This window comes from Rana temporaria, chromosome 2, assembly GCF_905171775.1.
Source record: "Rana temporaria chromosome 2, aRanTem1.1, whole genome shotgun sequence".
In the NCBI taxonomy this organism is placed as follows: domain Eukaryota; kingdom Metazoa; phylum Chordata; class Amphibia; order Anura; family Ranidae; genus Rana; species Rana temporaria.
In genome coordinates, this window is record NC_053490.1 from 133115530 (window position 1) to 133138959 (window position 23430).

General features: G+C 42.3%; 1 protein-coding gene across 1 annotated transcript in view; it reads left to right on the forward strand.

The window, feature by feature from the left end:
- ERBB3 (erb-b2 receptor tyrosine kinase 3) overlaps window positions 1–23430 on the forward strand; it is a 149131-nt gene that overhangs the window by 94536 nt on the left and 31165 nt on the right. Inside the window, exons 5-16 of the mRNA XM_040341090.1 lie at window positions 3117–3182; window positions 5257–5375; window positions 5463–5601; window positions 8383–8496; window positions 10044–10164; window positions 16415–16488; window positions 16618–16708; window positions 16974–17176; window positions 19918–20050; window positions 20142–20232; window positions 20322–20476; window positions 21923–21979. Coding sequence (XP_040197024.1) covers window positions 3117–3182; window positions 5257–5375; window positions 5463–5601; window positions 8383–8496; window positions 10044–10164; window positions 16415–16488; window positions 16618–16708; window positions 16974–17176; window positions 19918–20050; window positions 20142–20232; window positions 20322–20476; window positions 21923–21979 — 1363 coding nt within the window. The remainder of the gene's footprint in view (window positions 1–3116; window positions 3183–5256; window positions 5376–5462; window positions 5602–8382; window positions 8497–10043; window positions 10165–16414; window positions 16489–16617; window positions 16709–16973; window positions 17177–19917; window positions 20051–20141; window positions 20233–20321; window positions 20477–21922; window positions 21980–23430) is intronic.

Sequence of the window (23430 nt, forward strand, 5' to 3'; positions counted from 1 at the left end):
TTTCATATGCCATGGGGGGCCGCATGCAAACTTTCAAACTTCAAAAACAACAGTACTGGTGTCAGCGAACACATTATTAACCCCCAGCACTGGTGTCAGCGAGCGCATTATTACCACCAGCACTGGTGTCAGCGAGCGCATTATTACCACCAGCACTGGTGTAAGTCAGGGTTTGACAAATTTGCTTGGAATCTAGGAGCCAGCTAAAAAAGTTAGGAACCAGAAAACGCACCCTGTCCCGACGAGCTTGCGTGCAGAAGCGAACACATACGTAAGCAGCGCCCGCATATGTAAACGGTGTTCAAACCACACATGTGAGGTATCGCCGCGATTGGTAGAGTGAGAGCAATAATTCTAGCTCCTCTGTAACTTAAAACATGCAACCTGTAGATTTTTTTAAACGTCGCCTATGAAGATTTTAAAGGGTAAAAAAGTTTGTCGGCATTCCACAAGCGGACGCAATTTTGAAGCGTGACATGTTGGGTATGAATTTACTCAGCGTAACATCATCTTTCACAATATTAAAAAAAATGGGGATAACTTTACTGTTGTCTTATTTTTTAATTAAAAAAAGTGTAATTTTTTCCCAAAAAAGTGCGCTTGTAAGACCGCTGCGCAAATACGGCGTAACAGAAAGTATTGCAACGATCGCTATTTTATTCTCTAGGGTGTTAGGATAAAAAATATATATAATGTTTGGGGGTTCTAATTAGAGGGAAGAATATGGCAGTGAAAATAGTTTAAAATGACATTAGAATTGCTGTTTAACTTGTAATGCTTAACTTGTAATACCAACGGCCACCACCAGATGGCGCCAGCTCACATCTGGTGGTAATAACTTGTAATACCAACGACTCACCACCAGATGGCGCCAGCTCCCCTCACTTCCACCCTGTCTGCGGGCCATTTATAACTGGTCCGCGGGCCGCAAATGGCCCGCGGGCCGGTACTTTGAGACCACTGGCCTAAAGAGTTTGTTGAGAGAAATCACCAGCACACCTCCATCTCAAATTGTTTCACAGCAACATTACATTTATAGAATCATTGATGAACTACAAGACTCTGGTCCGACCGCGCCTGAAGTATGCTGTCCAGTTCTGGGCACCAGTCCTCAGGAAGGATGTACTGGAACTGTAGAAAGTCCAGAGAAGGGCAACAAAGCTAATAAAGGGTCTGGAGGATATTAGTTATGAGAAAAGGTTGCTAGCACTGAACTTATTCTCTCTGGAGAAGAGTCGCTTGAGAGGGGATATGATTTCAATGTACAAATACCATACTGGTGACCCCACAATAGGGATAAAGCTTTTCCGCGAAAGGCAATTTACTAAGACACGCGGCCATACACTAAAATTAGAAGAAAAGCGGTTTAACCCTAAACTGGTTCTTTACTGTAAGGCCCCGTACACACGATCAAGTTTCTCTGCAGAATTCAGCCAGAAACTCGATGGGAGACGTATTCTGCCGAGAAAACCGGTCGTGTGTACACTTTTCGCCGAGAAAACCGGATCTCGTTGGGCCAAAAAGAGAACATGTTCTCTATTTCCTCTCTAGTCAATGGGAAAAGTTGGCTCGCCGAGATCCTCGGCGGCTTCACAAGGAACTCGACGAGCAAAACGATGTGTTTTGCCCGTCGAGTTTCTCGGACGTGTGTACGGGGCCTGAGAGCGGCCAGGATGTGGAATTCTCTTCCACAGGCAGTGGTTTGAGTGGGGAACATCAGTAGTTTAAAACAACTATTCGATAAGCACCTGAACGACCACAACATACAGGGATATATAATGTAATTCTGACATATAATCACACACATAGGTTGGACTTGATGGACTTGTGTCTTTTTTCAGCCTACTATGTAACTATGAAATTGAATGAGTGGATCTTGAGCGGTGTTTTCATAAATATCACCCAGACCACTCTACAGCCAGGCCTAGTGGCAGGAGCCAATTCTTCAGCAGAAATTTAATTCAGTAGAAGATAAAGAATTAACATGGCAAATACATTTGTAGTGCTTGCCCCTCTGAACATAACCCAGGTCTCCCTCACCAGTTCAGAGTCTGCAAGGCCCAACACTGGTTCCAAGCACACCAACACACACACAGGCTCAGTTAAGCGGTTGTCTTTTGTGAATTTATTGCACCAATCAACAGGAGAGTTAAGCCTCGTACACACGACCGAGGAACTCAACGGGCGAAACACATCGTTTTCCTTGTCGAGTTCCTTGTTAGGCTGTCTAGGAACTCGACAAGGCAAGTTTCTCCATTCCCGTCGAGGAAATAGAAAACTTGCTCTCTTTTTGGCTCGTCGAGTTTCTCGACAGTTTCCTCGACGAAAATGTACACACGACCGGTTTCCTCGGCAAAAAAAATCTCCCGGCAAGTTTCTTGATGGATTCTGCCTGAGGAAACTGGTCGTGTGTACGAGGCTTGAGATGGGGTGCAAGATAGTTCAAAATGCAAAACAGAAATAGGAGGAACGTCTCTTAAGCCTCGTACACACGATACGATTGTTGGCCAACCGAGCATCTGATTTTTGTCAAAAGGGCGTGTGCCAGGATCTTGTCTTGCCTACTAACGCTACACAATTGTTGTGCCACAAACACGAACGTAGTGACGTACTACAAGGAATTTCAGCTCTTGAGCGCCACCCTTTGGGCACCTTCTGCTAATTTTGTGTGTGGTGAGCATTGATTCCGAGCATGCATGTTTGTAATTTTCGACTTTTGGGACGGATCTGTGTACTGACCATTGGAAAATCTGAGGACAAACTATTGTCTGCCGAAAACTTACTAGCATGTCATCCAACATCTGTTGGTGGAAAGTTGGACAACAATTGTCAAATTTATTAGGAAAAAAATTATCCTTGAGTTTTCAAGGATCGCCTAAAGGCGGACAGGGTAGGAGCTAATCTGACATACTACGGTAGGGAGTTCCAGAGGATGGGGGAAGTTCTGCAGGCGAGTATATGTAATGGTAACAAGGGAGCAAAGAGTGCGTTTTGGGCATTGTCTGCTGAGGTGGATGATGTAGCTGGGGGCAGTGTTGTGGATGGCTTTGTATGGCTGTAAAATACATTTAGGATTCACAATATTTATTGACCATTCTTTTTTTTTGTTAATGCAGGTAACGCTTGCCACCCTGCCTGTAATGGAAAGTGTTGGAGTGGAGAAGAGGGAGACTGCCAGAAATGTGAGTACTTGGTGTCTTGCTATTCGTCTTAAAACGTTATTGGCAATGAAAGCAATAATGTCAGTAATCATTTTATACTAGTAGGGTAGAATTGCTGTAAAATATTTTTGTTACAGAAAAATTCTCAAAGCCAAAGATAAAGTGCTCTTATATGGGCATGCAGGTTATTTCAAAAGGATCGGATGAATTTATGAAACCAAGAAAGTTGCTACATGTTTGAGAAATGTGTAGTTTCTGATTAGTGTAATGAGGGTCCAGGGAGGTTGCATGAAGGCACATACAGCATTGAAACCTCACATAGGTCCTACATTTTACCCCTCTCAGATATAACCCAAACAAGTTAATAAATTTGAGGTATTGCCAGAAATCAAGACTTAAGATAGCACCCGTTTTACTGTTTAGGTAAGTATTAGTAGGTCCTGTCATTGTTTAAAGTGGTACTAAAGGCAAAATAAAAAAGGAGCATTAAAGCAGGAGTGTTTGTTTTGCACGAGGCACCGCTGCACTCTCCTACTGGCCCGGCGGCGGGAGCCGAGCTGCTGACGCCCCGGTCTCCTGGAAGTGGGGAAGGGACAAATGAGCGGAAATTTCACCTTTGGGTAGAACTCCACTTTAAAGCAGAATTGAACCCCCCTATTATTTACAGCCAAGGAAACTGCTTCTGTTTGATCTGCAACTGACATGGTGCTGCACAATTTAATCAGTTATAACTGTAGCCATTTGATGGTTTGACAGTTTGGTTGAGGACACAATCAAATGTGGCAGTTTGCATTTCCAGAATTCCAGGAATGTAAGGCCTCGTACACACGACCGAGTTTCTCGGCAAAAACCAGCAAGAAAGTTTCTTGCTGGGAGATATTTTTTTGCCGAGGAAACCGGTCGTGTGTACATTTTTGTTGAGGAAACTGTCGAGAAACTCGACGAGCCAAAAAGAGAGCATGTTCTCTATTTCCTCGACGGGAATGAAGAAAATTGGCTTGTCGAGTTCCTTGACAGCCTAACAAGGAACTCGGCGAGGAAAACGATGTGTTTCGCCCGTCGAGTTCCTCGGTCGTGTGTACGAGGCTTAACTGTTTTTTGAAACTGGTAAATTGATAGGGTTTAGTTCTGCTTCACGATTTGCTGCTGGGGCTTTGGGCTTCTGCTTCCGCACATGCAAATTTTGGTAACATTTTGACTATTGTGGGATGTTTGTTCCTTGCTAAAGAACATTATTTTTTTATCAAGTTGTTATGGGTAAATCTTCACTTTAAATAAGGTCCACCAAAATCTGCTAGTCTTTAACACTTACCCCAGACAGTTTTATTGTCAAAGGGTAACTCCATTGCTCCTCCATAGATAGATGAACCACCCAAAAATAGGACCTGTGTTACTGGCTAGGGAAATAGGGGAATAATGACAAAAAAATAAAAAAATAAAACGAAAGCAGCCACCACATTTAAAGTTGAAGTATAGGCTAATTTAGGTGTGCTGAAAAATGTCTCTCCCCGCCACCTACTACCCATGTTACATACCATTTACAAAAAAGAGCGGTATAAATTCCTTTTTTTTATTCAACTTGGGAGATCCAGAAGCAGAAGCTCCCCTGCGTCAGTGAACAACTGCTGCAGGAGATGGGAGGGAGCACCTAAAACAGGGGCAATGGAAGCCGTCAGGTGACATCACAGCGCGGTTGTTGAGTGCTCCCTGACACAGAGGAACCGCTGATTATGGCTCATGTCAGGTATTTATACTGCTCTTTTTTCTAAGCGCTATGCAGTCTAGGTAGGAGGAAGGGGAGGTAACATTTTTAAGCTGACTTATATTAGCCTTTATGTCCATTTTAAGGATTGGTAAACTGAAAAACTTTTTTTGCGGGGTGGTAGGGGTTAATACGGCTTTAACTCTTGATTGTAAAATGTAGTGGTTGTCCAGTAATTGTTGTGTAATAAATTAAAGTTGGGTCGATTTGTAAATTAGTCCTATATTTGGCAGTATTACCTATGCAGATATAGCGTTATGCCAGCTGTTGTTATAGCAGGATTATGAACTTATTTTATATATAAGCAATCTACTGTATTCTCTCTTTCTGCAGTGACAAAGAACATTTGTGCACAGCAGTGCAATGGCCGTTGCTATGGACGGGCCCCCACAGAATGTTGCCATGATGAGTGTGCTGGAGGCTGCACTGGATCCTTAAACACTCAGTGCTTTGTAAGTACTCTACACTGAATTTCAGCCGGGGCTTCCTGAGACCAACCAAATATGTCCCTTACGTGTTACCTTTTTTTTTTTTTACAGTCTTGTCGCAACTTTAATGATAATGGAACCTGTGTACCCCAATGTTCTCAGCTGATTTACAACCCAGTGACCGGTCAGATGGAACACAGCCCTGATGCTAAATTCCAATATGGAGGATCATGTGTCAAGAACTGCCCCCGTATGTATAGGCAGGGTCATATTTTTTGTATAAGTACAATTTTTGTGTGCAGTTTTTTTGAAAATTCAGAAAGGACTGAGAAATGCAAAGTAGAAAATATGTCTGACAATGACAAGAGATGATGTGGAGAAAGTAAGGTGACTGTGGGTGATGCATACAGGAAAGCGAACATAAAGATATTTGTTTACGTAAACCTGAAAAAAAAGTAACAAATAAGCATATATAGCAGAAGTCTCCAAACTTTTAAATTTTTTTTAAATTTTTTATTTATCATCAAAAAGCCAGTCCTCGCGGACCATCATCATACAATTACAACAGTTGAAACAAAGAGATCCCGTATCGGGTAAATAACAGAGTTTTACAGGTAGACATACAGGCAGTGTCATCCTACACCATTCGAATCTCCAACCGAGTTGTAACGTTATATCTTTGTGATATACTAATTAACAAGGCCCGGTCGAGCCGGCTTCCCGACCCATTTTCCGTTTTCTGTATAGAAGTAGAGTAGCAAAAGGAAGAATTAAAGAAAAGAGTCTCCAAACTTTTTAGTATAAGGAACACATTGTATATTTTTTTATATTTTCGACGGCCAAAAAAAATTGTTTTATAAATGAATAGATAAAAGGTAAATAAATGAATAAAATGCTCCAAGAAATATCTTAATATCAGACACGCCATCACATCAAAAGTCCCCCCTTCACATCAGAAGGCTCCCCAGCACATCAGAGCCCCCCGTACATCTGAGGCCCCCTTTTAGATGAGAAGCCCCCATACATCAGGTTTCCTTACACTTAGGCTCCCCATCAGAAGTGTAAACTACATGTGGTCTGCTGACCATAGTTTGGAGACATCTGATATATAGGATGATTGGGTAAAACATCATATGGGTATATTCAATTACTGTATGTACAGGAGTTGATGTATATGTTATATATATTTTATGGTAGAAGGCTAGGAGAAAAGCGTTTATAAAAGCCTCAGTGTGCACAAAGCTTTAGTCCAATATTTGACATTTCAGTTTTTTTTTTTTATAGCCAAGCATTTTGCTTTATCGACTTCCTAACAAGTTTTGATGTTTATCACATACTAAGCAGACAAAATTGGGAGACCTATTTATTAAAAGCAGTGCTGAGAACCATGGGGCAGATCCACAGAGATCTGCACCCGCCGTACCTTGCCTGGCTTTAGTTTGAATCCAGGAAGATTTCGCGGCGAAAGTTACGGCGGCGTAGTGTATCTCTGGCGGCGGAATTCAAATCGGCGATTAGGGTGCGTTTTTCATTTAAATGAAGCGCGTCCCCGCGCCGAATGAACTGCGCATGCGTCGTCCCAAAATTTCCCGCCGTGCATTGTGCTAAATGACGTCGCTAGGACGTAATTTTTTTTAACTTTGACATGAATTACGTCCATCCCGATTCACGAACGACTTACGCAAAAAAAATAAAAAAATTCAAATCAAACGCGGGAACGACGGCCATACTTAACATGGCAAATCTAACTATACGCCGCAAAATACCAGCTTTAACTATACTCCGGAAAAAGCCGACTACAGACGACGTAAGAGAATGCGACGGCCGCGCGTACGTTCGTGGATCGTCGGAAATAGCTAATTTGCATACCCAACGCGGAAAACTACGCAAACTCCACCCAGCGGACGCCGAAGTATTGCATCTACGATCCGAAGGCGTACGAAGCCGTACACCTGTCGGATCTAACCCAGATGCTGTCGTATCTTGGTTTGAGGATTCAAACTAAAGATACGACGTGGGAAATTTGAAAGTACGCCAGCCTATCAGTAGATACGCCGGCGTACTCTCTCTGTGGATCTGCCCCCATATGTTTTATGACTATGACTGACTACAGTAAACTGAAATCTAATTGCCTGCAATTGGTTATTAACTTAGTACATCATCACTGCTTTTTACATTGCCTTTGTGAATATGCCTATAGTTGTTTTTTTACTCTCATATATATATACACTTGAAAAGCATTTTGTTATATCTGTTTGATAAGTGTACAAAATTACTTGTGGATCCTGTCTAATTAGCCATACCAATCTTATCTTGGACTACAGTACAGTTAAGCTGGCCTCATACCTGTAGAATTTTGTCCGAAAGAGTTAACGATCTGACAATAGGTTTTGACTTTGAGTGAAAAAAAATGAAGGGAGGGGATGGAAAATTGTTGTCAAATCCATTGTGAATAAATACTTGTCAAAATTAATTTAGAAGCAGGAGTTTGCTTGTTCTATAAAAATTACAAAGATGCATGTTTATTTTTTTTATTTTTTATGTTGCCCTGACATACACTTTAACATCTATGAAACCGAAAGGTGTATTTGTTAAATTGTATATCAGGGCAAAATAAAAATTACTTCTCTGCAATATATGCAAATGTATCTATATTATTATTATTATTATTTTTTTTTTTAAAGCTAGCAATAAAAAAATTGATTGATCCTGCCAGAAATCCAGTGAGCTTCTTTTTGTTATGAGCTGACAGCGCTGCCTCTACTGCACCGCACTGTCCAAATTCCAAAGTAGTGCTGTCTGATACTAATAAATATATGTTTAATTCCATCAACTATTTATACTTAAATTCTTGGGAGTAGGTGCGCAAAAATTGGGACAGACTGGTAGGGGCCCCAGTGCATTACTTTGTCCAGGGGCCCATGATGCTATTAAGATGGCCCTGGGGGGGCAGGTTGTGTACCTAATGTAGGAGAATAATTAAGGTAAAAAACATTTTGACTTTAGAATATGTGCCTTTTGCTTACCCTAGATAACTTTGTGGTGGATCAGAATTCCTGTGTTCGCGCTTGTCCCAGCAACAAGATGGAAGTTACAAAGATTGGGGTGAAGATGTGTGAACCATGTTCAGGCCTATGCCCTAAAGGTATTTATTGTATTCTGAGGGTCTCTAGGTCCTTATTTATTACAAAAAATCAGTCAATGGAATACAAAATTGCAATAAAAGTAACTAGACAAAAATAATGTTTCTATGGCTTCACCCTGCTGAAATCCAATTGGTTCTCATATGTAAAGTATGGCATTGTTCTTTGCAAAAGCATAAGAATTTAAAGTGTTACTAAACCCTGTAATATTAAAATTGTTTATCCGCACCCCCCACACAGTGCCCACAGCTTATAAATCTTTAAATTAAAATATTGCTACTATATACCTATTTTGATGATCTGTATACCATGATCAGTGATAAACTGCACAGTTTCTCTAGTGCTGCGAGTTCAGGTAGGAGGAGATTTCCACTACAGCCTGTATACACGCCCACACGTGTGATGTCACTATCATGTGACCTGGCTAGCTCTGAGAACAAGTAATTATTCTCTCCAGCATAAAAGACACAACTGAGCATGTGCAGGTTGGCTACTCTGCCTGTGTTAGTTGGCCTTCCCCAGATAGATTGTGCAGGAGGGAAGGATCTGTGCATACAGAAGAAAACAACCTTTTTACACAATGCAGAGGATTAACCCCTTATGTTCCACAGTAAGTATAAAGCCTTGTACACACGGCCGAGGAACTCGACGTGCCAAACACATCGAGTTCCTCGGCCAGTTCAGCACTGAAGCCGCCGAGGAGCTCGGCGGGGCGAGAGCTCCCATAGAACAACGAGGAAATAGAGAACATGTTCTCTATTTCCTCGCCGAGCTCCTCGTCGGCTTCCTCGGCCGAAAGTGTACACACGGCCGGGTTTCTCGGCAGAATTCAGCCAGAAACTCGGTCGGAAGCTGAATTCTGCCGAGGAAACTGGTCGTGTGTACGGGGCCTTAGAAGCACGCTATGCTGCATATACAGACAGATTTTACTGTTGTGGGTTTAGTAACACTTTAAGGCATGAAACAGATCTGCTTCATATATTGTTCAAAATCTGGTATCTACCTGCTAGTGAATGTCAGCTACTTCAAATATGAGTGCTTGTAATATCTGAAATTACTGTATCGTGTGGCAGCAAATCCTTATAGATGAATTCATAAAATCTGATTAGGTTCTGATTACATGATTAGGGATTTCATTACTGAGCTGAGACTATTAGAACAGACCTTACTTAGTATGTATCTCAATTCTTTAAGCTATAAGGATTGCTATTTGCAGCAGTAAGGACTGAAAATAGATTTTTAATTGCTAATAATTGAAACTGCCTTATACAAATTCAGTTATTGTTGTTGTTTCTGTTTTTATAAGGCTTAATAAATAAATGAATGAAACAAGCAGTTTTTCTTTAGGGTAAAATGACAAGTCTGCACCACGATTGTGTTATCATGGGTTGTGTACTGCTGTATAAAGGAACTCTAATTTTCATTAAAAAAAAAATATATATATATATATATATATATATATATATATATATATATTTCGTTTTTTTGAACTTTTGTTTTTAAGACTCCATATTTTACTTATTATGATTCATCTCTTTCTGTTTTACAGCCTGTGAGGGCACAGGACCTGGTAGTAAATACCAAACAGTGGATTCTAGTAATATTGATAAATTTGTTAACTGCACCAAAATTCTTGGTAATCTGGACTTCCTCACTATTGGTCTAGATGGGTAAGATACACATTTATTTATTCATGTATATAACAGCACCGCATTTTCTGCAACACTTTTCAGCACATACGACCGTTCACATGAGTCCCTTCTACCATATTTGCCGGCGTATAAGACGACTAGGCGTATAAGACGACCCCCTAATTTTCCAGCTAAAATGTTGGTTTTGGGATATACTCGCCGTATAAGACTACCCCCTTCGTACTAGTCATGCCTCTCCTCACGGTGCCACCATTACATGCCAGACTGTGCCACTACATGCCTCACTGTGCCCCATTACATGCCAGACTCACTGTGCCCCATTACATGCCAGACTCACTGTGCCCCATTACAAGCCAGACTCACTGTGCCCCATTACATGCCAGATTCGCTGTTCCCTTATGACATGCCTGACTGTGTCTTGACAATCCCTTACCTTATCCTAAGACATGCAGAATCGCGGCCATCCATTTTTTCAAAAGCCGCGCCTCCTACTTCTTCTGTTCCGTGATAGGCGGAACACTCAGCTTCCCAGGAGGCACTGTGTTCAGTGTTCGCCTATCACGGAGGCCCTCTCGTCCGAGGACGAGAGGGCCTCCCTGATAGGCGGACACTAAACACAGTGTCTCCTGGGAAGCTGAGTGTTCCGCCTATCATGGAACAGAAGAAGTAGGAGGCGCGGCTTTTGAAAAATGGACAGCCGCGATTCTGCACGTCTTAGAATAAGGTAAGGGATGTTAGGTTACCGGCGTATAAGACGACCCCCGACTTCTAAGAAGATTTTAAGGGGTTAAAAAGTCGTCTTATACGCCGGAAAATACAGTATTTTAAGAAGCTTCTACACTCACCGGCCACTTTATAAGGTACACCTGTTAAATGCTTGGTAACACAAATTGCTAATCAGCCAATCACATGGCAGCAACTGAGAAATGATGGAGAGAGCGCACCGCTCATGAGGTGACCCGTGAGATCATGTGCCCTTGTATAGAGCCGGGTGCTCGCCAGGCCCGCGACTAAGTCTGTAGTGCAAAGAAAGGAGAGATGTCGGTACTTCCAGCATAAAAAATCGATATCTTTATTGGGAATCCGTTAAAAGCAAGACAAGACCATGGCAGCAACTCAATGCTATTAGGCATCTGGATGTGGTGAAGACGACTTTCTGAAGTTCAAACGGAGCATCAGATTGAAGAAGAAAGGGGATTTAAGTGTCTTTGAACGTGGCATGGTTGTTGGTGCTAGACAGACTGGTCTGAGCATTTCAAAAACTGCAGATTTACTGGGATTTTCACACACAAGCATCTCTAGGTGTGAATGGTCTGAAAAAGAGAAAATATCCAGTGAGCGGCAGTTGTGTGGACGAGAATGCCTTGTTGAGGTCAGAGGAGAATGGGCAGACTGGTTTGAGGTGATAGAAAGGCAACAGTAACTCACATAACTACTTGTTACAACCAAGGTATGCAGAATACCATCTCTGAATGCACAACACAGCAAACCTTGAAGCAGATGGGCTACAGCGGCAGGAGACCACAACTGGTGCCACTCCTGTCAGCTAAGAGCAGGAAACTGAGGCTACAATTCGCACAGGCTCACCAACATTGAACAAAAGAAGATTGGAAAAACGTTGCCTGGTCTGATGAGTCTCGATTTCAGCTGCGACATTCAGATGGTTGGGTCAGAATTTGGCGTAAACAACATGAAAGCAATGGATCCCTCCTGCCTTGTATCAACCGTTCAGGCTGGTGGTGTAATGGTGTGGGGGATATTTTTTTGGCACACTTTGGGCCCCTTAGTACAAATTAAGCATTGTTTAAATACTTGAGTATTGTCGATGACCATGTCCATCCCTTTATGACTACAGTGTACTCATCTTCTGATGGATCCTTCCAGCAGGATAATGCACCATGTCACAAAGCTCAAATCATCTCACCACTGGTTTCTTGAACATGACAATCAGGCCCCGTACACACGTCCGAGAAACTCGACGGGCAAAACACATCGTTTTGCTCGTCAAAGTTCCTTCTGAAGCCGCCGAGGATCTCGGCGAGCCAAGTTTCCTCATTGACTAACGAGGAAATAGAGAACATGTTCTCTATTTGGCTCGACGAGGAACTCGTCGGTTTCCTTGGCCAAAAGTGTACACACGACCGTGTTTCTCGGCAAAATACGGCTCCGATTGAGTTTCTGGCTGAATTCTGCCGAGAAACTCGTGTGTACGGGGCCTAAGTTTACTGTATTCCAATGGCCTCCACAGTCAACAGATCTCAATCTAATGGATCACATTTGGGATGTGGTGGAACGGGAAGATTTGCATCATGGATGTGCAGCCAATAAATCTGCAGCAACTGCGTGATGCTATCATGTCACTATGGACCAAAATCTCTGAGAAATATTTCCAACACCTTGTTGAATCTATGCCACAAAGAATTAAGGCAAAAGGGGGTCCAACCCGGTACTAGCAAGGTGTATCCAATAAAGTGGCTGGTGCGTATATGTTAACGTCTATATGGCAGTCAAGGTACATTCCCTTAAGATCCAATTTAGATGAGGGCCAATTATTTTATTTAATATATTTCTAAGGGGAGACTGGAGCACAGAGAGGGAACCAAGACAGTATAAACCCCTACACCAAGTCAAATCAACTAAGCTTTTGATGGTAATAATAATTTTCTATGGGCTAAGGAAAATACCTCACACAAAATGGGCCAATGATTGGTGGCCATGTTGAAAAAGACCAGGGTAGCGCACTTTTTACATATACATAAGAAAAAGTAGGGATTATAAAGGACAATTTTCATACAAAAAAAATGCATTATGAGCTAATTAAGATGACTGCTGCTCTGTGAAATTTATATGGACTACCTAATTCAAATATAATTCCATCGTCCCCAAAAAAATCTTTATCATTCATCCCCCTCTTAAAGTGGAGGTTCACCCAAAAACCTTTTTTTTTAACATTAGATTGAGGCTCGTTTTGTCAAGGGGAATCGGGTGTTTTTTTTACAATCGAAGCAGTACTTACCGTTTTAGAGATAGATCTTCTCCGCCGCTTCCGGGTATGGGCTGCGGGAATGGGCGTTCCTATTTGATTGACAGGCTTCCGACAGGCTTCTGACGGTCGCATCTATAGCGTCACGATTTTCCGAAAGAAGCCGAACGTCGGTGCGCAGGCGCCGTATAGAGCCGCACCGACGTTCGGCTTCTTTCGTCTACTCGTGACGCGATGGATGCGACCGTCGGAAGGCTGTCAATCAAATAGGAATGCCCAGTCCCGAAGACCATACCCGGAAGTGGCGGAGAAGATCGCTGTCTAAAACGGTAAGTACTGCTTCGATTTTTAAAAAAAACACCCGATTCCCCTTGACAAAACAAGCCTCAATCTAATGTGAAATTTTTTTTTCGGGTGAACTCCCGCTTTAACAAATTGGCACAACACATATGACAATTTTACATTCTTCCATCATTGACTTATTTTTGTAGCTCTCTGTATTTGGTCACATAACGTTTCAAAGTTTCAAAGAAAGTCAGTGCTGGAAGACCTCCCTATGGCAGCCGCTGTGATCACAGGTCTGAACATGGAGCGGATTGCTGTATAACACCCAGCATGTGTCACTGACTACAGGTTCCACTCTGGTAGAGGTCTGAAGGGGGAAGTACCAGTCACAGTCCAGTCTTCGTTTGCATCCAATAATTATACAAAGTACAATGTTAACATGTTACTAAACCCACAACGATAAAATCAGTCTGTATATGCAGAAAAGCATGTTAGTTATACTTACTGTGGAACCTAAGTGGTTAATCCTCTGCATTGTGTAAAAATGCTGTTTGATCCTGTCTTCTCTGATCCTCCCCTTTTTTCACAGTCTTCTGATAGAACAAAGCCTTGGGCGTAAGCTGCACATCCTCAGTTTGGTGTGTATTGCTAGAGAGTTTTTTTTTTTTCTTGGGAGGCTGCACTGTCCAGACAGAGGGTCAGGGGTCCTGCAGCTTCATAGGAATCAGGGGAGAATAAAAAAACTCCTCCTACAAGCTTTAACCAGTGCTCAGTTGAACACTGATAGAAGTCACAAGACTGCTATATACTGCTGATGAGAAAAAGGTATTTAGCAGTTTATATTTACTAAAACTATTGCATTTCCATGTTCTGTGTACAGTGGGAGACCGGATATAGTGAATGCAGGTTCCTGGGTTTAGTAACACTTTAAGAACTAAAACATATGGCAAATGCTTATCGTGCTTACTGTTCAGAAATGTCACTTGTGTTTTCACCGTCATGAAGTCATCCAATTGTTTTTAGGAGCTAAGAATGCAATTTATTGGTGTTTTGGCTGTGATGTAAATATTCAGATATTGCTTAAATTCATGCTATCAAGGGCCTTAATCAGAATCTTACATTTCAAGCTGCATTTGAAATGCTAAGAAATGCATAATGCCTATTGTGGGTGTAGGAGGCATCAACAGACCACCACGTTTGACCTCATCTCGGCCTTGACCTTCAATTTGACCTCAAAGATCCAACAGGATCTGACTAATCTGGCCACCCAAATGTGTAGAAAAACTGGCACAAAGGACAGGATCTGCCCATGTGTGGGCAGCCTCAGTAGTGATTATGATTCACCACACCACTGGCAAAGCTGACATTAATCGAGTAACCTAGATTAAACCTAATTATAGCAGTGTAAAAAAAAAGAAAAGAATATTAAGTAAAAGGTGGGGCTGTATACTGTTTTGTCACAGTATATGCAGATTGCTAATAAACCATACTGTAGTGTGAAGTCGTTTCCAAAGACCTGGGATCCTGACCTTCATGTGTATAAAGCCTCGTACACACGATCGGACTTCCAACCAACTTTTCCATGGATTTTGGTCCGAAGGGCGTTGGCAGTGAACTTGTTCTTCATACACACGGCACAAAATTTTTAGCCAACATTCACCAAACCACCTGATTTTTCAGCTCTTTACCGCCACCCTTTCTGCAACTTCTGCTATTGTTGTCTGATGTTTAACATTGGTTCTGTTCTGAGTATGCGTGTTTGTACGTCGGATTTTAATTGGACCAATTTGCGTACACACGATCGGATAAACCAACGTAACAGATTTATTGCTCAACTTTTGTTGTCCTTAAATTAGGCTTAAGAGACAAGGGCATCAAGTATTGGATAAGCAGTTCAGTTCTTGTTCATAGCAACCAGTCAGATTCTCCCTCTAAGGCCTCGTACACACGACCAAGTTTCTCGGCAAAAACCAGCAAGAAACTCGCTGGGAGATATTTTTTGCCGAGGAAACCAGTCGTGTGTACATTTTCGTCAAGGGAACTGTCGAGAAACTCGACGAGCCAAAAAGAGAGCAAGTTCTCTATCTCCTTGACGGGAATGGAGAAAATTGGCTTGTCGAGTTCCTCGACAGCCTAACAAGGAACTCGACGAGGAAAACGATGTGTTTCGCCCGTCGAGTTTCTCGGTCGTGTGTACGAGGCCATTTTTCTCGACAGAATCCATCAAGAAACTTGGTGGCAGAGCTTTTTTGCCGAGGAAAACGGTCGTGTGTATGTTTTTCATCGAGAAAACTGTCGTGGAACTCGATGAGAAAAAAAGAGAACAAGTTCTCTTTTTCCTCGTCGGGAGTCTCAATTTCCTCGTCGTGTTCCTCGTCGGGCTGGTTTTCGACGAGAAACACATTCGTGTGTATGCTTAGAAACCCACACATGCTCAGAAGGGTGGCGCCAGTGGAATCAAACGTCCCCTTTATAGTGCCGTCGTACGTGTTTTACGTCACCGCGTTTGAGAACGACGAGATTTGGTCTTGACAGTGTGTACGCAAAGAAAGCTTGTCAAGTTTCTTGACATGACAAGCCTGACAAGGAACTCGTCGAGGAAAACGATGTTTCATTTACGACGAGTTCCTTGGTCGTGTGTACGAGGCCTAACACTTTTCACTTCCAGGGAGCAGGCATCTGATAGGTTACATTGGGAAATAGGAGTTCCTGTTTTTTCCTTTTATGCCTTCCATCTGTAGTGTTAAGCCTCATACACACGATCAGATTTTCCGTCTGGAATTGTGTGATGACAGGCTGTTGTCGGAAAATCCGACCGTTTGTACGCTCCATCGGACAATTGTTGTTGGATTTTTAAACAATCTCTTGTATTTTTTTTTTTTTTTTTTTAATAGTCAGACTTTAATCAACAAGAAGTTTGAAACTGCAGCTTGCCATACCATATTAAATATACCAATGATTTTTTTTGAGATTCTGTAACATAGTAATATATCATTTTAGGGATGTGTGGATGAATATCTCAGCTTTGGATCCCAACAAATTGAATGTTTTCAGAACAGTGCAGGAGATTACAGGTAAGAGGACCAACACTGAAATACTGAGATGAGTAGATGTAGTATGTTGGATGGATGAGCTTTGTAAAAAAAATGATTTGTAGGTACCATCAGATAATAAAAATAATGGTTACCCATCTGTCTTCTTAGGATACCTAAATATCCAGTCCTGGCCAAAGCATATGAATGACTTCAGTGTCTTCTCCAGTCTTACAACCATAGGAGGTCGAACTCTTTACAAGTGAGTGTCTTATGTGTTTTGTTTTACTTTATTATACCACCATCAATTTTACGCAGAACATTACATATATATTGTACACGCCCACAAGGAGCTTACAAGCTAAGGTCCCTAACTTGCATACATACAATGCTGTGAAAAAGTATTTGAGAGCTGAAATATTAATTTGGTTGGGCTTAGCCCATACTGTAATGTCTTCATTGTGTATGTAGTTTTTTTTATATGTTCTCCAGGGTATGTGACCTTTCTTTTACTCTTTTTTTTTCAGCCGAGGAGTCTCTCTTCTTATAATGAAAAACAGTAATGTGACATCTCTGGGATTGCGCTCATTGCGAGATATTAGCGCCGGGAAGGTTTACATTACAGAGAATGAGAACCTTTGCTATTACCACTCTATAAAATGGCCGCGATTATTTTCAAACAGGCGGCAAAATACTGATATGAAGAATAACAAAGCTGCAGCTACCTGTAGTAAGTAGTTGTTTTGCTATGTATTTGTCTTCATGGTGATTGCATAAGAGCTTCCCATAGTCATGCCTTTATTGTTGGATTGGTGTCTTTATTATTTGACCTGCACCATTGTTTTGTATTAATTGTAACCAATATAAATTATAAATGAGTATTTGCTTCCGAAAATGTCAAATATGTTCTCTTGCCTTTCGTTGATTAGTAGATTTGGTTAAAATAACTATTGTTTTTCTGTGATAAAATGCAAGCATAATGCTTATCTGTCAGTTGGAGTCAGGGCAGGGGCGGACTGACCATTGAGTCACTCGGGCACTGCCCCATGCCACTAGGGGGCCCCATCAGGGTTGCCAGGCTCAGTAAAACCAGGGACAGTATGTAAAAATCTATGTTTTTTTTTTACATCTGTCCCTGATATGTCCAAAACCGACATGCTTTTGATGTGAAAATCCCGAGATTTTAGCTGCCCCGCCTCTGCACTGCCTCCTGGCGTGGTGGCCATCTGTAAGCCCAGGGGCCCCATAATCTTCTATTGCCCGGGGGCCCCATGAGTTGTCAGTCAGGGTAGGGTGATTAGAGAGGCCAACAGCAGAGTCTGGTCAGCCTTCACATTACAGTTGTTGGTAAATCTAAAGGAAGTTGTACAATCAGGTTGTGTGACCAGCTTTATACCCCATCCAGCCAGGACTTTTACGTCCTTGAACAAGCTGGATATTTCCCTTTACTTCTTGTCCTAGTAGAAATGTTATCACCAAGATCGGTAGCAAGTGAAAATCCCACAAGGCTCCCACAGACAGCAATACAAACCAGAGGAATGAACTCTTACCCACTCTACCCAAAAAGAAAAGAGTAATACTTTCATTTAAAATTAAGAAAAGGCTAACTCTGAATAAAAAAAGTTTGAATCAAAAAGGGCTGATGCAAAAGAATTTATAAATAAAAAAAAAGGGCTGATGCAAAAGATTTTATAAATAAAAAAAAAGGGCTGATGCATGATGCTTTGATGAAGGCTTCTTAGACGAAACGCGCCAGCATATAGCATGTACCCATGTAACCAATAAAGGACTTTTATTCAAGAGCATCTGAGTTGCCAACCCTTTTTGATTCAAGTATTGTATTTATGGGGCCTGAACGTCCCGGCTAGAGCACCGGATCACAGTTCGTGGACTTCTATATTGGCAGTGAAGCTGGGGTAACATTTTGTTTCTCTAACTAAAAAATGTTTCCTCCACCCTCCTCCTACCTATCCTGAAAAAAAAGAGCTGTGTCCTTACCTATTTTTAATCCGGTCACATAATCCAGCAGCTACAGCTCCCCTGTGTCAGTGAGCAGCTGCTGTAGGGGAGAGTAGGAAACGCAGACAGTGGCTAGGTTATGAGAGCCTTTGGGTGACGCCATGGCTCTGGGAATTCACATTCACAGAATTCTATTTTTTAGACACGGTATGCAGGAGGACAGGGAGAGAATTTTTTTAAGAAGAGTTAGAGTTCATCTATGCCAACACTTTAAAGGATGAGGCCCCGTACACACGACCAGTTTCCTCGGCAGAATTCAGCTTCCGACCGAGTTTCTGGCTGAATTCTGCCGAGGAAACTGGCCGTGTGTACACTTTCGGCCGAGGAAGCCGACGAGGAGCTCGACGAGGAAATAGAGAACATGTTCTCTATTTCCTCGTTGTTCTATGGGAGCTCTCGTCCCGCCGAGCTCCTCGGCGGCTTCAGTGCTGAACTGGCCGAGGAACTCGATGTGTTTGGCACGTCGAGTTCCTCGGCCGTGTGTACGAGGCCTGAGTTTACTTTTGGGAACATGTTACATGTTTCACTCATTTTTTGAGGGTAACAGGTTCGCACTCCTGCAGCGTCTCCCCGATCTGCTGCATCTAGAGACAGCAAGTGGGAGATCTTCTCCCCCCCCGCTAGCTGTCACTATTTAAAAAAAAATGCGGCCATGTGGGGATGTCGGCTTGTAGTTCTCAATGAACTACCAGGGCGCTGTTGAGTGCTCTGGTAGTTCTTTGTCTCCTCCTGCCAGTGTGTATCTGTCTGCCCGTACGAGGTACGAGCAGACAGATGCTGTACACTGAGAAGTCTGCAGGAGCCCTGCATGGAAATGCTTTTCAGGCTCCTAGTGGAAAAAAAATGCCAATTTTTTACCTGCTATTTATTTTTTAAAAAGGTGAACTTATCCTTTTAGGCTTCATTCACACAAGGCGGACTCTGAGCTGGCGGATATACCTCTCTGCTCATTGAGCAGGGAGGGGCTTGTCCAGTGCCGCTGTCTCCTATGGAGAGATCTGATGAAAACGCACAGCATGTCCGTTTTCATCGGGTTTTCATCGGGTCTCACCCGACCCAATCCGCCATTGATGGATGGCGACGTATCGCCATACGTCTGATTTTAGCGGATTGGATCGGATGTCAGCGGACATGTCAACGCTAACATCTGATGCTCCATAGGCTTGCATGGAGCGGCCGTTCTTGTCCGCCGACAAAACTGACAGGCGGACCTGAACGGTCTGACCGTGTGAAAGGGGCCTAAAGCTTTCTTGTATTATGAGTTGTATATTTGTGCTCAGGATAGTTTAGCATGAAACTACTGGGGAAAGTTGTAGTATATAAGTATTAAAAATGTGATCATTATCTTAACTCAATGAAGGAAAGCAGCGGTGCAATTAATGAACAACATGTAACTAAACACAGCATAATGATTTTTTTTAGTAGGTGAAATGTTCATTTATTTATTCACAGTTGAGGAGAACAGAGTATGTGATCCACTTTGTTCTGATGCTGGATGCTGGGGTCCTGGGCCCAGCCAATGCCTGTTATGCAAGAACTTTAGTCGAGACAGCATATGTGTACCATTCTGCAACCTAACCCAAGGGTAAATCTTGATAATGCTAAATGTCTATTATTTGCTACTGTTTGCTGATTCTTCCTCATTACACGTCATCTATCTTTGTTTTTATGTGTAGAGATACGAGGGAGTTTGCTAAAGATGGCTTTTGCCTCCAGTGTCATCCAGAGTGTCAGAAAATGAAAGGGAGTCTAAGTTGTAATGGAACAGTGAGTACTGAATATTGCCCCTACTACCCCCTGTATATAACTCTTAAATATCATTGCCTTGTATCATGCAATGTTCTTTATTCTGACAGGGTGCAGACTCTTGCATTCAGTGTGCACACTTTCGTGATGGGTTGAATTGTGTGTCTGAGTGTCCTCATGGAGTGATGGGAGAAAAAGGACGAGTGTATAAATACCCCAGTGCACATAAGATCTGTTTGCCTTGCCATGAGAACTGTACAGAGGGGTGAGTTCTCACTTGGTGTCCTCAATGGAAAACCAGTGTTAAAATGCCAAGACAGCCATTTTGCTTAATTCAGATACCTGGATACTCCTATCCATTTACAGCTGCCATGATAAGTGGTAAAACCTTTCTCACATGGGAAGTAAGGGGCAGATCCACAAAAACCCGGCGCAACGTAACTTTTTCAATTTAAGTTACACCGCCGGAAAATTTCTACCTAAGTGCCCGATCCACAAAGCACTTACCTAGAAATTTTCGGCTGTGTAACTTAAATCCATACTGTGCATGCTCACGACGTCATTTTCCCGACGTGCTTTGCGCGGTTTTACGTTGCGCCGGGTTTTGAGAATCACGACGGGCGTAAAAAAAAAAATACGAGTTGCGGCGGGAAAAAAAAAATTTAAAAAAAAAAGACGGCGACGCGGGATAGAAGGGTCTACTTTTACAAGGCCTAAACAGTTTAGGCCTTGTAAAAGTAGCCCTAATATTGCGACGGCAAACTAATACTTACGGAGAAAAAACGAAGCGTAAAAGCTTTGTGGATCTCCGTAAGTGCTAATTTGCATACCCGAAGCGGCATTTCGACGAGAAATGCCCCCAGCGGCGGCTGCGGTACTGCATCCTTAGATCCGACAGTGTAAGTCCCTTACACATGCCGGATCTTCTGTCTATCTATGTGAAACTGATTCTGTGGATCAGTTCCATAGATAGAAACAGGGATACGACGGCGTATCAGTAGATACGCCGTCGTATCCCTTTTGAGGATCTAGCCCTAAATTTTTTCCTACCGTTTATTGTATATCATCAATTCATGGATCAAAAACTATAACAATAATACTTTTTTATTATGAAGAAATGAGGATGATGAGGAATCCCCCAATGCTCCTTTGCACAAATCATAATATTCCATTTAGAGTAATAGTATTTGACCTTTATGACCTGTTTTATGCCTTGTACACACGACCGGTTTTCTCGTTGGAATAAACTCCAGCGTTTTTTCCGACGGAGTTCCGACAGAATTCTGCTCAAGCTGTCTTGCATACACACAGTCACACTAAAATCCGAATGTCAAAAACGCGGTGACGTACAACACTACGGCGAGCCTAGAAAGATGAAGTTCAATGCTTCTAAGCATGTGTCAGATTGTTTCTGAGCATGCATGTTTTTTCCTCCGTCGGAATTCCATACAGACGAACAGACAAACGGAATTTCTTTTCCATCTGAAAAATTGAGAAGATGTTCTCTATCTAATTCCATCAGAATTTCCGACGGAAAAAGTCAGATGGGGCATACACACGGACAGAATCTCCGATGAAATGCTTCCGTTGTGTGTACACGGCATTGGAGCATTTACACTTGCCAACAAGACTGTCTTGAGCTATCCTTCTGAATGATAATATTTCTGTATTGGTTCTGTATATGACATAGGCATCTCTTTCTGTGTGACAGGTGTGAAGGACCTGGGATAAACAACTGCATCAACACAGCTCCACATCCAGCTGAAAGGTAAATTTTACATATAATGCTAATACTGTTAGGACTTTTTTTTATAAATACCTGCCTTGGAGGAAAAAAAAGAAATCCTGACAAGTAGGTGCGAGGGAAAAGAAGGCAATGACCACTGTAGACATTATGCTTTCAGAATTAAAAATATTACTAATTGAAACCAAGAATATATATCCTTCATAGCAATATATGCATTGCCTAAATATAGGGGCATTTTACATATCCAATAATATTCAAATGAATTTGTTGTGCATGGTCAGATCAAGCTGTGCAGTCTTGACTGTTGGAGTTGGAGAGTGCAAGTTTGTCTTTGCGTTTTTTAGCGTTTTCGCGCGTTTTTGAGCGTTTGAGCGTTTTTTAACATCTGGCGTTTTTACAGCTCTACTCTGGAGCTGGAGCTGGAGCTCAAAAACGCCTATGCCATTTGCAGCTCAAAAACGCCTATGTGGGCATGATGCCATAGAATAACATGGACAGGCGTTTTTAAGCTGTAAAAAACGCTCAGAAAAGTGGCTGTAAAAACGTCAGTGGAAATGAAGCCTTAAAGTGAACATATTTTGCATCCCACATTCTGTGATTCTGTTACCTTACCTGCCATAAAAATGTTGTGTTCTTTTACCTGCCTGCAAATTCAGGCATTCAAGATTATTGTCGGGGGGACACAGTCAACATTCAGATAAAGCCAGTCAATCAGTGGGTGTGAAAGATGGTAGATCTTTGATGACAACCAGAGAGGGACCAACAGTACTCTACAAGATTTACAAGCCCATGTGGTTGATTTACTAACTGTACACAAGCTGTACACTTTGCAAGGGAATTTTCACCTTCAAGGGGGAATCTTCCCTTAGCTTAGTGAACGAGGTGAAGCTTTGATGACTTCTGTCATCCAATTATGTTAAAACAAAAATACTTTTTTTTTTCCAATGTACGTGATTGGGTATAGTTAAAGGGAAAAACACCTTGCACTGTCCAGCCCAGCCCCCGTTTTACTTACCTGAGCCCTGAAACTTCCGTGGGCGCGATCCGGCGTCGTTCTCCCCGCAGCTTCTCGGCTCTTCATTGAATAGATTGATAGCAGCGCAGCCATTGGCTCCCGCTGCTGTCAATCTAATCAAATGACGCAGTCATACACGCTATGTACGCCGAGTGTATGACACAGGAGCGCGCCCGCAAGGTAACCCCCTCGGGACAGATCTTCTCAGAGGGGGTTATCTATTGCGGGGAGGAGTCGGGAGAGCCGCCGTGGGACCCCAGAAGAGGACGATCGGGGCCACTCTGCAAAACGAACTTTACACTGGAGGTAAGTATGACATGTTGGTATTTTTTTTTTTTTTTTTAACGTGAACCTATAGTATCACTTTAATTTATACCATATTCACTAAGCTAAGAGAAATTTTTCTTGCAAAGTGAACAGCCTATTTTCCTTTAGTAAATCAACCCACATGTATCCA